Raw genomic sequence first — 22861 nt, forward strand, 5'->3', positions numbered from 1 at the left:
ATGGTGTGTCACGGTGTAAGAGGGGTCACCACGCCTACCTCACAGACCGTGGGTTTGCTTACGGCTCTGGCCTCCCTATATGGAGTTTGCATACTCTCCCAGTGCGAGCATGGGTTTTCTCAGAGTACTCCGGTTTTCACCCATAGTCCAAAAACATTCAGGGTTCGTGTGTGGGACACTCAAAATCAGGGGTCACCAACGTGATGCCCGAGGGCACTGGGTAACCCCCGAGTATCACATGAGTAGCCTGCAGACCTGTTCTGCAGTTTACAAGTGATAGAACATGGTGATTTTCGAGGAATTTTACTTACAATTATGCATACATGACATATACCGTATTTTCCGCACTATAAGGCACACCTAAAAGCCTTAATTTTTTTTAAAAAGGTGATGGTGCGCCTTATAATCAGGTGCGCCTTAAATATGGATCAAAATTGAGATTGGGATTCGTAGATGGGGAATGAACTAATAAAGTAAGCTTGACCTGTTTCTTTTGTGTGTTTACAGTTGAACAAGGTTGGTCATATTAACGTTGAGTGATTATGCTATTGAGAGTTTAGAGTTATTCTTGTTAATATTTTGAGTATTACTACAGTATATTGTGATTTAAAAAGTTTTAAAATATGTCATTAATTGAGGGTGCGCCTTATAATCCGGTGCGCCTTATATATGGAAAACGTTTTAAAATATGTCATTAATTGAGGGTGCGCCTTATAGTACGGAAAATATGGGTACATTATATATTACACTTAATTTACATATTTACTACAGCTGTTTCTTAATTATTGTATGAAATTAATCACATGATCAGGGTCTTCACATTAACTGGTAGCCCTTCATATTACTCAGTACCAAAGAAGTTGCTCCTGGTTTTAAAAAGGTTGGTGATCCCTGCTCTAAGTTGTCCTGAAGCGAGAGTCCAAATGTTTGTTCATTTTGCACGTGCTGCGATTGGATGGCAACCAGTTCAGAGTGGACCCTCTCCCACTACTGGGATAGGCTCTAGCATGCTTGTGACCCTTGTGAGGATAAGCAGTCAAGATAATGGATGGATCGAAGGATAGTTTATAGAGCCCTCTAGGGTAGAACACAATCTATTTTAGAATGCTGTTGCAGCTCTGCTTTGTTTGGATTTAGAACCATAAAATAAGAAGACATAATAGAAATATGACTGTCCTGAACACTTTTTAGCGTATCGGCAAAATGACAAACTGACTAGGGGATACACTGAGTTCTTAAAAAGTGCTTCGCCTCACGTACTGAGACACATGACGACAGGACTTTAAAGTAAACATTTTTAGCTAGGACTTTAGGGCTTTTTAGGCAGTTAGGGTGGTTGGCCAGATCAATTGATTGATTCATCGATCGATCGATCAATTGAACCATCCATCCATCTATCCACCCACCAACCCAAGTGAATTATTGTTGAGGGAATTTCAGTACTGCTTTTCACTGTATTACATATCGTACTCAGGAGGAAGCAGTCAAAAGACTACAGTGCTTCGCGACTCCCCTATTGCACCCTCAAAGGAATGCGTTTAACCCTTGTGCAGTATTTTGACCATTTTCGGTCAATTTACTCCACATCGTTTTGGCAGTATTTTAGCCAAGGGATGGCACAATCCTGATAGCATGTGTAGGAGCCATTGTTTCTTTATATAATTGTTGTTGCATCAGTGGTCACTGGGTGGCAGTATAGTTGGGCAGGGTAGGGTTGAGAAAATAATTGGGAACTTATTTAAGGACAGGAGTGTTGGCGCATTGATGCGCGTAAAAAACATCTCCCATCCCGCACCCACCTGAGCGGCTAAAATTGTTCACTGGATTAGTCGCTACAGCATGATAACTACTTGGTCTTGCCATCTTGACGGTTGACGTGTTGTCATCGTGTGGGTGAAATTTCAACTCACAAGTGTCTTCTTTCAATGCTTTCTTTTTGATGTGAAAATATTTTGATGTCAAGATAAAAACTGGACAAAAGAGAGGGATAACTAAGTGGTTGTGCCATTTTTTACGGTTAAATGTCACCGTGTGGGTGGAATTTCAGCTCCCTAGTCTTCTTTCAATACTTTCCCTTTGATGTGAAATTACTTTGATGTCAAGACAAAAACTGGACAAAGTAGTGCGATAACTAAATGGTTGTGCCATTTTTTACGTTTAAATGTCACAGTGTTGGGTGAAATTTCAGCTCCCTTGAGTCTTCTTTCAACATTTTCCCTTTGATTTGAAATTACTTTGATGTCAAGATGAAAACTGGACAAAGTAGTGCAATAACTAAGTGGTTGTGCCATTTTTTACGTTTAAATGTTATCGTGTGGGTGAAATTTGAAAGCTCCCTAGAGTCTTCAATTCATACTTCCCTTTGATGTGAAATTACTTTGATGTCAAGATAAAAACTGGACAAAGTAGTGTGATAACTAAGTGGTTGTGCCATTTTGAATGTTTCACATTGTCACATGTGGGTGAAATTTCAGTTCCCCAGTGTCTTCTTTCAATGCTTTCCATTTGATGTGAAATCCCTTTGATTTCAAGATCAAAGAACTGGACAGAATAGTGTGATAACTAAGTGGTTGTGCCATTTTGAATGTTACACATTGTCCCGTGTGGGTGAAATTTCAGCTCCCTAGTGTCTTCTTTCAATACTTTCCCTCTGATGTGAAAGCCGTTTGATGTCAAGATCAAAGAACTGGACAGAATAGAGTGATAACTAAGTGGTTGTGTCATTTTGAATGTTACACGTTGTCACCGTGTGGGAGAAATTTCAGCTCCTTCGGGTCTCTTTCTATGATTTCCCTTTGATTTAATAAGCCTGTTATGTAAAGATCGGACAAAATACTGCACAAGGTTTAAAGTGAAGCCTGTAGCTGACCAAATATGAGTGTGAGGGTGGGGTTGAGTACCCAGAAAAAACCCACGGGAACATGGGGATACTATGCTAACTCCACACAGGAAGGCCGGAGCCAAAATCAAACCCACAACCTCCGCATGTGAGGGGGACGTTCTAATCAGTCTTTCACTGTGCCATCCATCATAAAATGCAATGATCCAAATTCCCAATTTATAGCTGGTGCTCCTTGTGAAACACACAAATGATAAACATCAGTCTAAGAAGATTTGAATAAGTACTTGCACAAAGAGCTACTCAATACTGGATGGGTGTCTTAGTAAACCTGCATTTTACTTTCTCTTTTTAATAAACGTGCAAAAATGTCTACATTTCAGTTTTTTCTGCCAAGATGGGGTGTTGAGTATACATTGAGAAATAAAAAAAAATAAAAAAGACTTTTGATTTTGGTGAATGGCTGCTATGACGGATTGCCATGACAAATTGAAATTCTTACTATTCTGTGGAACGATCAAACCCCAAGGTGTCATTCCATGAGAAACTCATTCATCTAATATAACAGAAAAAAAGATCCAATATGAGAGCTTATCAAGACATTACCCCTTTCTTTATCCTCCCTGTTCATTTTCCCAGCTTTTTTTCTGGGTGGAATTGTGAATTTGCCAACCCTTTTGAGTGCTAATTTAACCTTTTAGATTTAAACTCTGTGAGTGGCTTCCCTTGCCCTTTAATTAGGCAGTGGGGAGTCGACACTGACACTAAACACACAGACTTTGAGACATGCACACTTTCCTTTTGTAACACACGGACACAAGTACGCACACATACACGCTCACGCACACATGCAGGCACACACGCACACAGACATAATTGTACAGTACGAATTCACTTATAAATTCAAAAGCTACTCTCTCTGAGTCTCTTTAACATGGTCTTGCCTCAACTTCAGCAGTCACTATGATGCGACCAACAGAATTGTAGATGTAGGGTGTTGTGTCTCTGTGAGAGGACAGAAACAGGTCCTGTTGCTAAAGGCGTTCAGTTCAGAACTTTTTTCTTCTCAAATCGAAAATCTGCAATACAACATCCAATTTTGCAAGAGAGGCCCATGAGGCAGAAGGAGATAGATGTTTGCGTTTGTAGTTTAGCAGCTTCAGTGCCAATTTATTTGCTAATGAGAGGTTTGTGATATGTGCACTCATTAAACCTAAATAAAAGTGGTTGAGAAAACATTTGCAATAGATTAGGTTGAGCACTCCCTGATGTTGCAGAGGCGCTTGAATTACATCCATCAGTTTCATCATGAAATCGGTGTTTCAGGCGCAGCACAGATTTATGTTGACATTAAACTTACTCTGCAGATGGAAGCAGACCATAAAATTTAATCTTGAAAAAAATGAACGAAACTCCTTTGATAAAGCTTGTACAGTAAAAATCTATTTTGTATGGTGTCCCTGAAGTGCAAATCACAAAAAAATAACAAAGCAAACAAAAGAGGTAATTGCAAAAAAGTGAATTCATTACAAAAGATAAAAACTGCAAATCAAGAAAAACACACAAAAACAAGAAAACGCAAACACACAAAAACATTACCAGAAACAAAATACACTTAAAAAAAAAGTGCAAAATCATTTAAAAAAGCAAATCCCCCCCAATAACAGCACATGACAAATTACAAACAAAATAACACAAGAAAATGACCCACAAACAAAAACTGAGACTGGATGCAACGTCATAGGAAGGTAAAAACAAAAACAAAAAATCACAAACACAACACACGAAAGAAAATGTTCTGCAAATAAATAAATAAATACATACATACATAAAAAAAAACAAAAAAAACAAAAGCACATTAAACATTACAAAAACACAGTAACAAATGAGGAATCACAATCAAACAAACGTTTGCAGCAGTTTGGCAAAAGGTTTTAAGGACTGAATTTTGAAATAGAAGAATGACCACCATGATTCAATGCACTGATTCCCTGTCATTGAGCCATAACTAATTGCATTGGCACAATAGCGCCAGCTTTCTGTTTTTTTTTTTTTTTTCTTGTTAGCAATTCCTGATCTGCAGTTGTGTTTTCTTTATTGTCAGGTGCTTTTTTTTGTTTTGTTTTGGGTTTTTTTTTTGTTTGTGGATATTTTTTTTTGTCTGTTTGTGAATTTTGATGTGTTGGATTTTGTCTTTTGTCATGCATTGTTTTTTTGTTTGCAACTCATATTATGTTTTTTGTTTAATTTTGATTTGCTTTTATGTTTTGTAATGTGTGTGGTTTTTTTTTTGCTTGCATATTTGTTTTTATGATTTTCACTTCAGGACAACCTTATTATGTATGTAAAACATGAAATAATAAAATAGTGATCCATACCAAGTAAACAATTGACAGTTGTATACTGACACCACACTTTGTCAGTAATCGATGGAGCCCCTCTGGTGCCAGGGTATAAACAAAAAATGCACTAATCCGTTCACTCAGTTTACTAAACTGTGCGCACGGTTTAGTAATCCCTTTGCTCACTTTAGTAATATGTGCGCACGGTTTACTAATCAGTTTGCTCAGTTTAGTAATCTGTTTGCTCAGTTTAGTCATTTGTTTCCTCAATTTACAAATCCATTTGCTCAGTTTAATAAACACAATAAACACAATTTTGTAAATTTAGATGGAATCGTAAACGCGTTTGGAAGCTGGCTGCATGAATACTAGGCTTTGATCCCAACCTTCACATATCACATATACCTATCTCGCCAGTTTCACTGGAACAATGGAAGTTTGAGACCAGACATTGACTTTATGTTCTTCACTGTGTGACTCAAATGTACTGCTGAGTATTATTGTTGATATTACGTTTGTTATTAGTGTTTTAATTTATTTTAGTTGGGTTTGTTATTCTTTTGAATAATATGTTTACAGAATGACTTCTACAAATTCATGTTTTTCTTATTGCTTATGTAGTTCTGCTGACTTTGGACTACGCTTATATATCTTCAATATTTGTAATTTTTTGTTGGAATATGATAAAATTCAGTAAAGTTCAAATCACAAAAAAAGGAGGTTCCTGCACACTTTCAGCTCCCGCTGCACATTGAGGTGAATGTCTATTCTCGGTTTGAATATTTAAAAATTTCGTTTTTGCCACTGTCAAATCATCATCGAGGGATAGAGCCATTATCGATGTTTAGACGTTTTGACTGCAATGTATTGATCGTGAAAGACAGGAATCTTTTTTTTTTTAATAATTTTATTTAAAAACTTTTTTCCTCGAAAGACAGAATCTGTCACTGTCCTTACATATTTACTTAAGTATCAGTTAAGGTAGCGTGTGCCGCGTGAGGTGTTCCAAAACTTTTCATTAACCGGGAAGGAACACAGAACTTGTACTTCTTGGGGAGGGGAACAGCGACAACTGTTTATTCCACACACCACAAATGCCCACTCTCATCGCGCCACTCACACGTCATCACGCTGAGACACCTCTTTTCAATAGAGCATTTTTTTTCCCTCAAAACGGCGTTTACAGTTAACTGTGCACAGTTTATAAAACTGAGCTATATATACACACTATATATATATATATATGTATATATATATATATATATATATATATATATTGTAAGGCAGTTCAGATGTTGGCGACCTATACTTGTGTATCAATTCTTGTTTTGGTTTTCCGAGCCAAGTTTGGTCATTGAATGCAACATTCGTGTCCAGTTCGCGGTTGTCATCGCGAGACGAGTTGTTGTTCTATGGTTGTTTTTTGGTACTCACGGCTCACTGCACGGATACTGCTCAGCGCTGTCTGTGCCCGAGCTAGAGGCCAAGAACAACGTAGAGTATGTTAACGAAACGTTCACTCGTGCGTGTAACTTGTGTGCGTATTGGAGACAAGTAAAGTGCACTAAGGAGTTATTTTTGTCGTGTGACTCTGTCCACCCACGCTTCGCCATCACACGTGGAAGGTAACAGCACGACAACTGGTGTCAGAAGTGGGATATTTCTACAAAATAATTCCGTAAAGAATCGAAAAGACTGTTTTCCTCTCCGCTCCGAACGGATTAACAACTGGAGTCGAGCTAAAACGCGTTGCCGTTCGTCTAATTGAACGTGGAAAGTAGAGGAGATCTTGTCAAGCTGTCGCAGCGTCGCTGCACACAACTTCCGGTCCGCCCCTTCACGATAAGAGCGTGAGCGGAAGTAGCGACGAAGTGGACATAATACACAATAAAAACTGAGTAAAAATGACGGAGGAATTACAAGGCGCAACAGCAAGCCAAGCAGAGGCGGATATAGCTCCAAAATGGCTGCAAACTCTCTTGGAAACTCAGAACCAACAAGCAAGACACCTTCAAATGATGTTGGCCCCTGTCCTTTCACATATAACAGGACAACCAACCACACCACAGATCCAAGCATTACTTGCTACTGCACAAGGTGGAGAAGACATTAATCCAATGCAGTCAATGGAGGAAAGCCATTCATTTGAACCAAGTGCATCTATTCATGGACCAACCAGGCCAAGAGATCGTGTTCCTTTTGCAGCCGAATTGGAAGTGATAAATCAAAGATCTCGAAGCTCAAGACCATCAAGGCGAGTTCCGGACACTGACAATAGACGCCCAGAAGTGAGAGACACGGAGCACGAGACCTCACATGCCCACACCACCTATGGAAGCAGGGAACCTAATACTGGAGTCTATTTTAACAACATGCCAGAACCTCAAAGACCTAAATTAGCCATATTTGATGGAACTGATGACTGGGACTCTTTCTTAATGCCATTTGAACGCCAAGCCAGAAAGTATGGATGGAGTACCTTGGAACGAGTGGACAGGCTGCATGAATGTTTGAGAGGCGCTGCAGTGCGGTATGTCTGCTCACTTCCTGAGCGCACGAGGGAAGATTATGTTCTACTTGTAGAGCAACTCACCCAACGTTTTGGAAAAAAGGATCCACCAACAACAATAAGGAGGAAGCTGGGAGAACTGCGTCAGGGCCGTGAGACATCTGCTGAATTTGCTGAGGAGGTGAGACGCCTTGTCACACTTGCCTACCCAGGAGTTGATCTTCAGCTTCAGGACCAGCTGGCAACCGATGCTTTTCTCAAGGGCTTACGGAACCAAAAGGTGGCCTATGAAGTCATGAACCGTGAGCCAAGCTCTTTTGTTGACGCACAAAAGTTTGTGGAGGCCCATGAGCATAACTTCAAAGCCACAGTGGGCCGTGAAACTGAGCTAAGGAACCGAACCAGGCGCATCGCATGGGTTGATGAAGGAGACATGCTTGAAGATACTGCTGCGATATCCCGCAGGGTTCAGACTCCTCAGTATGTCACTTTTGACCAGTTTGTTACGCTAATGAATGAAGTGAAATCTCTTGCTAACAAATTCGAGAGTCTGCAGCTGCAAGTTGGGAATCTCCTGTCTCTAAATGCAGGACACCAACAACCCAAACCAACCCAAAGCCAAGGTCCAGAACGAAAGCAAAACTACCAGCAGCTGCAACAAAGCAGAGGACGTTCGCAAACACCCAGCCCAAATCGTGCGGTAGCTGGCCCGTGTTTCAAGTGTGGTCAAACAGGACACTTCAGAAAAGACTGTGTTACACCAATTAGCCCTATGACTGCACATAAACATGGCGACAAGCATCAAGAATTCCAGCTGCAATCGGATGGCGGTTCACACAACTCAGTTGTAGACTCAGATCACCAGTTACAAGGCCGGCAGATTGGCTGCACCATAAAGATAGGTGAAAGTCTACAAATTCCTCTAACTATAAATGGCATTCCAACTCAGGCTGTTGCGGACACTGGAGCTCAAACCACTGTGATCTCAGAGGAACTGTACCAGCGTATCCTCAAAAGCAACATTGCACCAACTGATCTAAATGAGACCTATCTACTGAATGCAGGAGTTGGAGATGGCATGAAAGCTAAACATGGACTCAAAGTGACCTTTCAAATTGGATCCAAGACTATTCCCTGGGAAGTGCATGTAGCTTCCATAAGGGACCATGTTCTTTTGGGGCTGGATTTGATGAAGGCGCATGATGTTGTTGTCTACGCCCGTGGCAAGGTCTTCATTGGAAATGAACTTGTGCCATCAAAGATTGTGCGAGATGATGAATCGGACTACTGTGTGGCTAGAGTAACACTGGGACAAGCCATGACCATTCGACCTTCATCTGAATGCATCGTTTGGGTTTTGAGGCAGAGAAGCAAAGTCCTACAGCATTGCCAGCCCCCAGGGTTCCAAGACATTGACAATGACATTTCCCTACTGCCACTGCTGCTGCCATACGATCCAGGTGGGGAGTCCAAAGGTCCATGCGAGACGACCACATGTTCAATGGAGTCCAAAGGTCAATGTGAATTACCTCAGACCAGCACCTCAGCAGCTCAGCCAAGAAGAAGACGAGGCGATACCAACTCATTGGCAGAGACTTTTCAAACATCAAGTGGTCGCCTAGTTCATAGACCAGAGAGATTTGGACACTAGTTGCAAGTAGAATAAAGCTAAATGTTAAGAGAAAGTTCACTAACACTCAGCAACTTTGATTACATTACCAGATACTGAAGGGACTCAGTATTCCTAAAGGGGGGGTAGTGTAAGGCAGTTCAGATGTTGGCGACCTATACTTGTGTATCAATTCTTGTTTTGGTTTTCCGAGCCAAGTTTGGTCATTGAATGCAACATTCGTGTCCAGTTCGCGGTTGTCATCGCGAGACGAGTTGTTGTTCTATGGTTGTTTTTTGGTACTCACGGCTCACTGCACGGATACTGCTCAGCGCTGTCTGTGCCCGAGCTAGAGGCCAAGAACAACGTAGAGTATGTTAACGAAACGTTCACTCGTGCGTGTAACTTGTGTGCGTATTGGAGACAAGTAAAGTGCACTAAGGAGTTATTTTTGTCGTGTGACTCTGTCCACCCACGCTTCGCCATCACACGTGGAAGGTAACAGCACGACAATATATATATATATATATATATATATATATATATATATATATATATATTCATACCGGGCACCAGAGGGGCTCTGTAGTAATCCCTCAAATTTGCGTGGAAAAAAAAAAGGATTAAGAAAAACCAAAAACACTCTTAACACTGAAATTAACCTTTGCCCTTTTCATTTTTGCACTCCAAACAGAGAGTGGCCACTAAAAAGGGAACTACAATAACAGCAGTGGCAGTAGCGACTTGTTATGTTGGAAATAAGAGGGCACTTAATTGGGATCTGATAGTTTAATAGGAAGGACCTCTGATTACTAACTGCACATTGCCTTAAAATAGCTCACTGATTAGCAGCCATGGGATTCAATTATGCTGGGGGAGAAATAAGGGCCCTTAATAAGCCACTGTATCAGAAAACATGGGGCTTGGCTTTAGCTAAAGCGCTGATAATTGGTTGTTTAGTTGGGAAAGTTGAGCCTGCTGGTAATTAGTGATGCTTCCGCTGTGTATGGAGTCACCAAATAGACGACAAGAAGCAGATGAAGAAGACAAAGGTGCTTGGGACTGTAAAAGAGGGCAAAGGTCATGTGGGTTCATATCAAGAGCACTCGAGTCTGTTGGTTCAGTAAAGGCTAAGATTTGGCTAAAACTGACAAGAAGCAGTCTTGACTTATCTTGATAATCTGCGAGTCTTAGTCCAATTCTTCATTATTTGGTCAGCATTTTCACCCTGTCTGTATAACGCATATGTCAAAGACAGCCAAGCTGGACCTGAGTAAGTTGTGTCTGAATTGAGGTAGAAGGTGGATTGAATAATGGATTAGGTTTTATAGGAGAAGATGGCTTGTCTATCTGATCTTATTCACTATCCCATGGAAGAACAATGGTGCCCTTAAGTATTCCCTCTACACGTCACTCACAGGAGAGGCTTTAGTGTGTGTGTGTGTGTGTGTGTGTGTTCAACTGTTTGCATTATACATTATGCTGCATACAGCCTTACAATTTAAGAGGTGATACCGTCAATGGACTGATCAAGCTGTAAGACAGTTTCACCAAATCCAACAAAGGTAAGTAATAATATTTTGTTTCAAGAATCAAAACATCCATTAGATACTGTATAATAGATGCAGGCAGGCATACTATCAGATATACAGAAATAACACAATGTATCACATGCTTCCTGTAGTTACAGATCAGACCTGCACAACAATCAGAATGAATTTTGGACAACATCTCCATATAACACTTGTTCAGCTCAGCGATATTTTTAGGATTTGTGGTGTGATTAGCTCCATTGTGGTCACAACAAAGAGTCTCTATCTGGTTGAGGTCCGGACTCTAAATGTGGTAATTAAAATAGCTTGAACACGAACGGCACAAGAAAGAGTATTCTTTGTATTTTATGTAATTCAAAAAACAGTTTCACAAAGTCAATGATTTTACATCAGAGTTTGATAGGCAAAATTGGCATTTTGCACCCATAAAAAACATTGAATAGCAAAGTTGAAAATCAAACGCAGATGGTCACAAAAACATTTGCTGGGGTGGACACAAATGCATTGCTCATGTCACTTAACACGAGACAGGAATCAACTGTTGTATGTATGCTCAGTGCTTCTAACATCATGCCAACTAGCAAGCAACAAGGTTCAACTGGCTACTTGTGTGGCTTAAAACGTTGCGGACACTACAGTCAGTAATCATCACCTCTATGGGAGTGATTGAGCTACATTTCTGGGAAGTATCCTTCTCATGTAGGAATGACAAGCAAATTACCTCTTATTTAAAATTTTCTAAGTGTCTTAATTATTAGACTACATGGCTGACAGGACCAAAACAGTAATTCATGCTACAGTGTACCAGTGGCGGTCCTTGCGTTTCACGTTTAGGCCTCCAGTGATTCGACCCCTCAGAAGAACACGTACACATTACTAGGCTACACAGGCTATTTTCCGGAGCATTTAAATATCAATAAACCCACATCAGCAATTACAAATTCACTATACGTGATACCGCCCAAAACATAAAATAATTAATATTTTTAAATTATTAGTCCACACTTATGAAGTCCACCAAGTGTTATGTCGGTGCGATGGGTGTGGGGAGGTGGATCCAAAATGCATATGAGATGAGCTCAATAAAAAGATTTTCTTACTCTTAGAAGCTGGGCAAAACACATAAAATGCCGTATCAAAAGCAACAATAGAAATAAAACCAAACTCACAATTACACAACAACAGATGCGAGGGAAAAACACAACATGAACCCAAAAGCAAAATAACTCCAACTCCACAAAATAAAACCACAACAGGAAAAACCCAGACATAACGTGACGCCAAGAGCAGGCAAGTTTTAACAAGATTGTACACATTTACAAATCAGTTTAATATAAGAATGTCATTTTATTTACTTACCACAAATTGAAAATGAACTAAATAAAATGACAAAAACATATTAAACATGAAAAAATAAATCAAATGCTTGACTCACCAAAACAGCGGTCCCCCACTTTTTTCAATACAAAATCCATTCTACTATCTTTCTTCAGAAATTCTTCAATGTCTTGCTTGTAGAGTTTGTGTGTTTCATTTCCAATAATAAATTATTTTCTATTGATATGGACAACAGTGCTGAAAGTCGCGTCGGTCCAAAATCTTCATTGTGGGTTTAAAAAGCGAGTCGATTTGAATTATCTGCTAAATGTCCACATATCTAGGCTTCGCTGTATGCTATGAAGTGCAGATTAACCAGTTAGCTTGGTTGAGCAACAATTTTTTTTTTTAATAACTTCATTTGACTTCCAACTTTAACACGGTTGACCGATATAGCACAGCCTCCCTGCAGCGAGAATACAATGTCACGTTCAACGTAAGGCTTCTAGCTTGCCATCTCATAACCCAATTGGCTATTGCAGCTGTCTAATAACTATATGGGCCCGTTCACATATCCATTTGCACATGCACGGAAGCCTACAACTGTTGACGCGAATGCCCTGGCCTCTGGGCGCAGAGAGATTTCATACAGCCTGAGAACACAAGTTTGCTGAATTCTAATTGGCAAAAAATTCTAAACTAAAACTACAGCACTGGAAGGAGTGTAACCACATTGATACAATATGACATGAAATGAACAGAATATGGAGATATTTAGTAAAAATCAATTTAAAATGAAATTGAAAAGCACAAGCTTGACTTTTCTCAAATGGGGTGCATAGAGACATCTTGACAAAGTGCACCTTCGACATAGAACAGAAGTGGATCGGTTTTATTTATTTTAAATCAATAATATTGATTTTAGGACATTTTATATGTATTTAATTTTCAAGAAATGAGAAGACACACTCATATGAAATATTTATATCGTGATCCAATTTTCCGGCATGTTAATCTAATCTAATTTAATCTCATATTTCAACAAAGCAAACCACGTCAGCAGCAGAATGTTTTATTATTATTTATTTTTTTTTATGACTTCAAGTTTTGAGTCATTTTTAACCACAAAGAATGGTCACTTGATGAAAGAAAACAAGGAAGACCACAGCTCGGCTTGTCGTCTTGTAGTTTTGCATTTGAAATAACAGCTCCTATCCTGTATTTATCCTGTATCCTGTTTTGCGCATAGTTGGTAGCAGATGCAAATAAACATATTGCTAAGATAAAGAAAATAGACAATTTGGGGGAAGCTAGCAGCCGCATCAAACTCATTGTTTGTTTTAATTAACTGTCCGTAAATGCGTAGAAAAACCTGAGGGTGTACTGTCCTGTGCAGTGTACCAAATTTTTCTGCCTTATCTGACTGCAGATCACAAAAGAAAGACAATTTCCATTAGCGTTTGATTACACCAAACTTTCTCTTTCCCTCATTTTCTTCCCATATTCTAATCATCATTCCCAACCATTATGTGCAGAGGCTAATTCCATGCTTTCTTTTATTTGGAAAAGACCTCTGCTTTCATCCTTCAGTAGGGCTTTTATTCAAGCTGCAAAACTGAATAAAGAAAGGAAACTGAAGAGACGTGGATGAAAAGCGAGTTATATGGGAAGACAGAGCAGCAGCCAAGACATTTGGGTGTCGATCACTCCGATGTGACCTGGGTGCAAGGGCTTGCGTGTTGGGTGCGTTTGATCTGCGTCTTTCAAAGGGGAAAAAGCGAAAAGGGCCATCACAGATCATTTGCCTCTCACTGATGGCCCTGGTGCCACTCTGACATAGAGCAATCACATGCAGGTTAATTCAACATCCACCGTCTTAATCTTTTTTTCTCCTGTCTCTTTCTTTTGGCCGTGTTATGTCTAGTTAGATGAAACACTGCTTTTTTTTGGTTACCATCTCAGCTTTTTTTAAAAGGCGGAAAGATCACTAGTAAAATTTCAATTATTTTTGTTCCCTCCACAACCACCTACCCTTGAATGCATTGATGTGGTAAATGAGTTTTTATTTTTCCTCTTATGCAATGATTTATTTGCAGGCAAGATCATCACGTCAATTTAGAGGATCATCATAAATTATGGTCAATGCAAGTAAAACAATGTTTTTGATTGTACACAATGTGTTATAGTTCAAACTTTTCACGTGAAAATTAAATATAAGTGAATTTCCTCCACAATATGCTGGTTCCACACAGGTTCTGACCTTCAATTTGCAACACTTACCTTGAACTAGAAGTTTATGGATTTTCATATGATTACAAGGAATTGTGTTCATAACATTATGCCTTTTATATGTGACCTTATTTTTTTTAAACAGGATTTTGTAATAATAATTGTGTTTTCTTAAAAATAGAAGGAAGCAACAACAGAAAAACAATACAATTGCGGCAGATCCATGTAGTCAGTGAAACAGAGGTAAGGAAAATTATGGGGTGAAAGGTTTTCAGAAAGCAATGGGTTAGAGGTGAGAGGGTACAGTATAGTTTGGGTTCAATTGTAGTTTTAAGACAGAGGACAGATAGTCCTTGCATCTAAACATGATAGCTTCACACATATTACTCTATCTAGACAATAAATAAATAACTAAATGGAGTTTTCAGAGGCAACGCAAAGGCACAATCGGACTTACCTAGTTTCAATAAGAAGTGTACCACAATGCCATAAAGCCTGGCGTTCTACACATTTAAGAGGTCGGAAGGCTAACAGGATAAAGGCTACCTCTATTGTTCCTGTGAAAGACAACCACTCACTCAATTGGATTTGGTGGCTCTCCAAGGACAAATGAAGACCAATGGGATACAAACAAACCAACACAAGAATAAAATGATTTTTCATTGGTCTCTGTGGTCTGAGTGACTGACAGAGAACAAGACCAGCTATCTTTGAGAAATGCGTCTTGGTGACTGTGAACCGCAAGACTTGAACTCTAGACAATACAGATCTGACCTCTATACAGTACAGATTATAGAGCTTGGGTTGTTTGACCTTAACTACATCAGATGTCTTTAGATGGATGCTATTCAAACAATATAAATGATTGAAATAGATACATATTCCTTGAAAGTTTGAAATAATGATAAACGATGAACAAAAAAAGATAGCTTGTCAAATTTAAAGCTGGTGGAGGACAGCCAGTGTATATACGAATGAAACTTTGATGATGTAGTAAGAAGCTGACATCAAATCTATATATTTTTTTAATATATTAAATGTGTTGTTTTTTGGGAGGCAGTAACATATGATAATTAAAATTGATATACCTGCATGTAAGTAAGCAAGGTCTGGATTCTCGATATCTGGGTGGAATTCCTTTAGGTGGTTGCGGAACTCTATAGGAGAGTTGGTGCCGTAGTCACACTTTGGACAGTTGTACATCTTCACCCCCTCATGTTTTCCGGTATGGAGAATGTGCTTTCGAATGTTCTCAGCACAGTTGGATCTGGCAGAAGTAAATACAACAAATACAATAAACAAAAAATGTATAAATAAAGGAATCTATAAAAAAAACGAATCCAGCAATTCCTTTGTTTGTTTTCCTTGGTATATAGCACTGATCCTAAGCCTATAAAAAACATTTAGATTGAAGGAGACAAGAAATTATGCCTGCTGTCCAAGATTAGTGAAGTGCAACCGTGCCGTCGAAATGAATGAACAAAAATATGAAGACACATTCAAGTCTTGTAAAAATTCCTTCTTTAGGCACAGCAGCCAGAGTTCTTTTTCCACTATAATCTGCAGGTACCGTAGTTTCCCATATATGGGACGCACGTACAGTACAGGACGCATATGATGCACCAACTGTTTGCAGACAACGTAGAAACTATAGCCAAATACACTGCGTGCAACAGATTTTCTGCAACCCGTACCTTCAGGAATTTCTGCATGAGCGGAAAACATGGTGGATGAACTATTGCTTTGGGAAGTTTACCGGTACAAACACCTCTATGATTTGGCTGAAAAGGACTACAGTGACCTAAATACTGGAAACATCTCCTGGCGAGCACCACCTTGGGGAGAAATGTGTTGTTGTTGTTAAAAAAAAAAAAACACTTGGAAGAATTTAGATTGTTTGACGTTACTGGAATTCTCTACCTCTGTTAAAGAGTGGTGTTGTTTGTATGCTGTTGACTCAATTCACTGCCACCTAGAGTATGGGGGGAAAGCTGCAGCTGTCGTAGGAACTAAGAAACAGGGAAAGTCTTCCATGCGTGAAGATTATCTCACACTGATGGATTTTTTTGCACATGTAGGTTTTGTTGTAGAGGAGTTTTACTGTAATACAAAGAGAAAATGTGCAAAAAAAATAAAGATGGTTGAATGTGGATATAATAAATGTAGTGGTCAACTGCAGGCCATTCAAAAAAAGCAGTAGCAAAAGAGGATGTGTTCCTTCTGAAGTTATATAGATCATATTAATGGTGATTTTTTTTGTATTAACAAATAGCATTTGAAAAGACAAAATGGAAGAAAGAAATGCAGTATAGGGTCCAGCTTGACAAAATCATCAATGCAAACCATGAAAAATGATCCAGAAACAGATTACTGCCATCGCTACGTTTTAGTGCCTGTGATGCTGTTTTCAAGATTTGCCATGTTAATGTTTTTTTGTTAAAAATCTGGAATGTTAACTAGACTTTAATGCCAAAGACATCTGATTACATTTTTTGTAAACATTTTTTTGTTTGTGTGAATGCAGCATTAAACAGGGGCGTTCATCTTTGTGACCTGTTCTCAAGGTTGAGGAATGGCTTGTGTTCATGGATTTTTATGTATTTATTGAGGGGCGAGGGGGGGCGGGGGGGCTACTCAAGTAGACTGTGGCCTGTGATGAAGATTATTGTCCCTGCAAAAGTGAAAACAAATGTTCTTTTCAGCTCCTGTGAGCTATGGCACAGTAAGGCATTATTGGCCCAGCCAAGGTGATAACGGAGAGTAATTGTGTATTATTCTCTTCAGAATGTCAGGTCTAAACTGAGAAAGGATATCCCATCTATCAATGCATGATGGTATGTGTTTGTGTCTGTGAGAGAAAAAAAAAAGTTTCTGGGCTATACATGTCTTTGGCATTAAAGTCTAGTTAACATTCCAGATTTTTAACAAAAAAACATTAACATGGCAAATCTTGAAAACAGCATCACAGGCACTAAAAACGTAGCGATGGCAGTAATCTGTTTCTGGATCATTTTTCATGGTTTGCATTGATGATTTTGTCAAGCTGGACCTTAAACTGCATTTTCCACACTATAAGGCACACCTAAAAGCCTTATTTTTTTTTAAATGCTGATGGTGCGCCTTATAATCAGGTGCGCCTTATATACAGATCAATATTGAGATTGGAATTCGTAGATGGGGAATGAACTGATAAAGTAAGCTTTACCTGTTTCTTTTGTGTGTTTACAGTTGAACAAGGTTGGTCATATTGACATTGAGTTATGCTATTTGCATATACAGTCAGCCCCCGGCTTACGAACACCCTGATTTGCGAACAATTCGCCTTACGAGCGTGGATCAGGGAGATTTTTGTCCTCCGCTTACGAGCAAACCTCTCGCCTTACGAGCATTCCGACAAACCAGCCATTGAGTATGTAGAAATGTTCTCGCCTAACTGCGTCAACATATTCAGCAGTTGCGTCATCTACAATCATTAACAGATACTTGTGGCGGTAACGTGAACGCTATTGGTCTTACAACCTCACACTGACTGTCTCACTCACGGTGTCTAAATATATATTACCATTTAAGTGTAGTGTTTGTACAGCTAAAGGGAAAAAGAGCTGACATGAAATTAAATGTGCCGATTGCAGGACAAAGAATTGTCATTGGTTTAAATGTGTTTTTTTTTAATTAATTGTCAATACATTCCAACCGTTTAAAAAAAAGTGCGAATAATTATCAGTCAGTCAAGGAGACGCCAATATGCTATTGGTCGATTAAGGTCACCCGGTCTCACTCACGGAGATGCTATTGGCCGGCGTCACACGTCAATCCTAGAAATGCCGATATGCTATTGGCCGAACGCCTTTATCTAGCTTGATGGGACAGGATGGAAGGAGGTAGAGAAAATGAGTGAAAAACGGAATGTTTTGAAGACTTTGCAAACTTTATCTGTTAGACATAGCTTCTAAAATTACTAGCAGCGGTAAAGGAAGAAATAAGAGGATGATGTTTTAGTATCTCCGTGATTTGCACCATGACTGAAAGCGTTACTGTAACACTGTAAGACCAATAGCCTATCTGCGTTGCCGTATTAACTCAAGACGTTAAACTCTGTACCCTATTACGGGTAGTATTACAGTGCTATTTAATGGTTGCTTGACAAAACTGCATGTCATGTTAGTCGGCGACCTCCCGACATGCTTTGGGACAGCGCCATTGTCGCAATTCTGTGAGTTGAAACCAACAGTGAACTGACGTTCGAACAAGCTATAAGTGTGGTGCCTAGTTAATACAACACACACAACCTCCCCTCCACCTCCACCCAGCTCAATTCACGTCGGGAAAAACAGCTGACATGAAATTAAGTGTGCCGATTGCAGGACAAAAAATCGTCACAGGTTTAAATGTGTTTTAATCAATAAGATGTCAATACATTCCAACCGTTTAAAAATAAAGTGCGAATAATTATCAGTCAGTCAAGGAGACGCCAATATGCTATTGGTCGATTAAGGTCACCCGGTCTCACTCACGGAGATGCTATTGGCCGGCGTCACACGTCAATCACAGAAGTGCCGATATGCTATTGGCCGAACGCCTTTATCTAGCTTGATGGCACAGCTGGTTGGGATGGAAGGAAGTAGAGAAAACCCTGACTGAAAAAGTTACTATGACACTGTAAGACCAATAGCATATCTGACTTACCGTATTGACTTCGAGCATTCATCTCTGCTCATCTCTGCTTATCTCAGCCCAAGTCACGTCTTTCCAAAGGTAAAAGTCATTATTCCTTTGTATTTGTTATTTAACGCTACTGTACAGTAGATTATGTCACTCAATATTAATATATGTATACAGCGTGATGATTTTACCTAAGGCTTCTGCACGCGTTGCACGCATTCACGAATTAACATGGGTTTGGATTGCCCGCTATACGAGCAATTCGAGATACGAGCGTAGCCGCTGAACGGATTAAGTTCGTAACCCGGGGGCCCACTGTATATATATATATATATATATATATATATATATATATATATATATATATATATATATATATATATATATATATATACACCTTATAATCCGGTGCGCCTTATATATGGAAAAAGGTTTAAAATATGTCATTAATTGAGGGTGTGCCTTATAATCCGGTGCGCCTTATAGTGCAGAAAATACAGTACTATAGTTCACAAAAAAAAAAAAACCTAAATAAATGACTACCTATGTTGTTATTAGAAAAACCTGACGTTATAAAAGGAGTTGGTATACACTCTGCCTGTATTGTTATGTACAGAGTAAGTCGGAAAATGTTTAAGTTGTAACAGTAACACGACATTTCCAGATGATGGGAGTGAACAAAGCTATGGTCAACTCCTAAACACTTCCCATCCGCAAGTGATTTATAACTAAGTGTGGCGTCCAGATTCACGAAATTCTGGCATTCATAATGAATCACTTTTTTACTGTGCCTCATTTATAAATCCAAGTAATCATTAAATTTGAAACATGAATACATAAAGCGGTCATATTTATATTTAATTGTGGCTATATTCATTTTCATCATGAAACTAACCAACTTAAACAACAGTAAGCTGTTAAGACAAACAATATATGGAAATATACATGTTAAAAAGAATGACTTATTTTGCCAAAGAGGAAGAAAAATATGTATTTAAGGCAATACTTTAAAACTTCTGAAGCAAGCGTAGGTGGATTCCTAGGGGGCATACTATCTCTCAGATATGGTAATGGTGTAATTGTCATATTAAAACAACACAGTGAGCATTTAGAAGTCAGCAGGTGCCACAGTTAGTGAAAGCCCACACCAGCCCTCCTACTATACACTGTATTAATTAGCCCAACACTGTTTCAACTTCCTCCCCCATCAATGCACTCACCATGGGAATCAGCTATACTGATGCTGAGCGCGTACATCACCCCTTGTGTCTAATTCTGTCTCTCCCACTCTCCTGCCCTCCTTTATTTTAATAATTTTCATATTTCTCCTTCTAGCAAGCATATGGTAATTGGAAAAGTGTAATTGAGAGGCACTTGTGGAGAGGACAGTCAAATGTGTTTGAGTTTGTTAAGAGTTGTATGAGGGGATTATTTAGATCAGTGGTGTTTTTTAGACCTTTTATTGCTGAGGAAACCCATTAATAATCAATACCAGCTTCTTTCTGAGCTTCCTTTCACTTTACAAGGTTGCAAACATTTCTGCTGCTGTCAAGAGGCATGTCATCATCAAAGCCAGCAGAATTCAAACTGAGGCAGTGTTTTCGAGCAAAGTTAAATATGTACCACAGTTCCACAAACAGTCATTACTTGGTGGCAGGAGTCAGAGGCCACCTATCAATTAGAAAATCCAATTTGCCCCTTTAACTTTAAGAACATCAATAAAAAAAACAAATAGATAAATAAATAAACATCAAAAACCATAAGTTTATCAATTTGAAAATAAGACTGGTAAATAGTGCTACAGACATATTCAGCAGCAATTTCTGTCTGTCCCTGTATGCAGATGAGGGGGCACAGCCACCAGCCACACACCTCCTCTCCATTGCAATCAGGGGACTATTTAGGTGCAGCCAAGCCAGGAGAACGTCGCTGGTTTATTGCATTTCACGGCCTTCCAGTGCCCAGGTCGCTCTCCAGTTCTTCGTCTCCTTGTTTCTTAGCATTTTTGCCAATGTGTGTTTATTGATACTTTTGCCTATCTAGCCCTTGCTATTCTTCCGACAGCCCCTTAAGTTGCTACTTTGAGTTTCTTGGCGACATCCTGCTGGTTCCAAACCCATTTCTGGTTAGTTACATGCACTTTTGCATTTTCTCCTTGATTTGTATATTGACTCTCGTTTTCACCTTTGTGTTGTACTTTGAATAAATTCTGTTGCTACTTCATGTGCTGCTCACTCTTTTTGTTAAAAAACCTTTTTGTATCACTAGCTGCCTTCAACGTGTTTCGGCGTTTGCTACCTGTTTGTTTTGATAACATCTGTTACGGAAAAATCCAGCCAGACATGAACGCCGTGGACCCTGAACGGGTGCGATCTGCACTGGCCAGCCAGGGATAATTGGTGGGCCAGCATGAGCAGGCCCCAGGATTTCATGGGCACAGTAGCCGCGCTGGCTACCACTGTGGAGCAGCACCCGGGTGGACGCGGCGAGTGTTGCGGCCGTGCAAACCAGCCCAGAGGAAGCAGGCCAGGAGCGGGCATCGCATTCAGGTCAGGACTCACATTTTTTCTGGGAACCTAAAATTCCGCAACTACCCCGTTACACAGGCGACTGGGGTACCTGCAGCCAGTTTTTCATCACTGCAGGCTAGTGTTTGAGCAACAGCCCTTCATCTACCACTGCCTAGGTCATGGCTGTGAGTACTCAAATCGCTCATCGCTACCTGTTTTTATCCGGGGGAGGAATGTTTTTGACTCACTGTTCACAAAAGACTCCAGCTCACCAGGTAGGTCTGTTACGGGGGTAAATTCGTGATGGTCAAAGCGCTTATAGAATTCGGGGCCGACAACAATTTTATCGACAGTTCAGTCGTTAATGCACTTGGGTGTCCGCTTAAGTCGTTACCAGACCCCAAACAAATAAATGACTTGGACAGGTGGCCCCTGGCGGTTATGACCCACCTGATGGGGGTTCTACCCCTCCTCGTTTTAGGAAATACCGAGAGGACATCCGGTTTCTCGTAATGCCCACTCTTTGCGCCCCGGTGATACTGGGATTACCATGGCTCATGCTACACAAACCTGACATAAACTGGACAAAACCAGTGATTGTTAATTGGAACCTTTTGCCATGCCAAGTGCCTCTGAGCAGCCAGTTTGCCAGAGTCCCCCCCAGAGATTCCGGTGGTGGAGGAGATAAACCTAGAGCAGGTTACATCCTGATATCAGGCGTTGCGGAAAGTTTTTAGCAAGTACTGCGCGATTACACTTCTGCCACACTGACCTTATGACTGCGACATCAAACTTGTTCCCGGTGCTGCGTATCCCCCAGCAGCAACTGTACATGGTGTCCCAAACTGAGCAAGAAGCCATGAGGGAATATATTTCTACGTCACTAGCGTCCAGAATCATTCGGCTGTCGTCCTCCCCGTTTGGGGTCGGCTTCTTTTTTACTGACAAGAAGGACAAAACTTTACGGCCATGCGTGGATTATAGGGAACTTAATGAGATCACTGACAAGAATAGGTACCTCCTGCTGCTTATGGACTTCGTGTTTTCATCTTTGCATTCGGCACACGTCTTTACCAAGCTTTACAAAAAGCTTGTCCTTCGAAACACATACCACCTTGTGCGATTCTGGGAGGAAGACGAATGGAAGACTGGATTTAATAACCCCATGGGGCAGCTTGAGTATCTGGTCATGCCAATTGGTCTCACTAATGCCTTCACTGTGTTCCAAAATCTGATAACCAACGTGTTGCGGGATATGCTAAACATATTTTGTTTTGTATATCTTGCCGAT

At 39.9% G+C, this 22861-nt stretch overlaps 1 protein-coding gene across 1 annotated transcript in view; it reads right to left on the reverse strand.

The window, feature by feature from the left end:
* The window catches only part of LOC148425792 (zinc finger protein 407-like), a 189102-nt gene that overhangs the window by 37546 nt on the left and 128695 nt on the right, over nucleotides 1-22861 (reverse strand). Inside the window, exon 9 of the mRNA XM_088412008.1 lies at nucleotides 15487-15665. Within this exon, the coding sequence (XP_088268134.1) occupies nucleotides 15487-15665 (179 nt within the window). The remainder of the gene's footprint in view (nucleotides 1-15486; nucleotides 15666-22861) is intronic.

This window comes from Hippichthys cyanospilos, chromosome 3 (assembly GCF_059441005.1).
Source record: "Hippichthys cyanospilos isolate Australia breed blue-spotted pipefish chromosome 3, RoL_Hcya_1.0, whole genome shotgun sequence".
Lineage (NCBI taxonomy): Eukaryota > Metazoa > Chordata > Actinopteri > Syngnathiformes > Syngnathidae > Hippichthys > Hippichthys cyanospilos.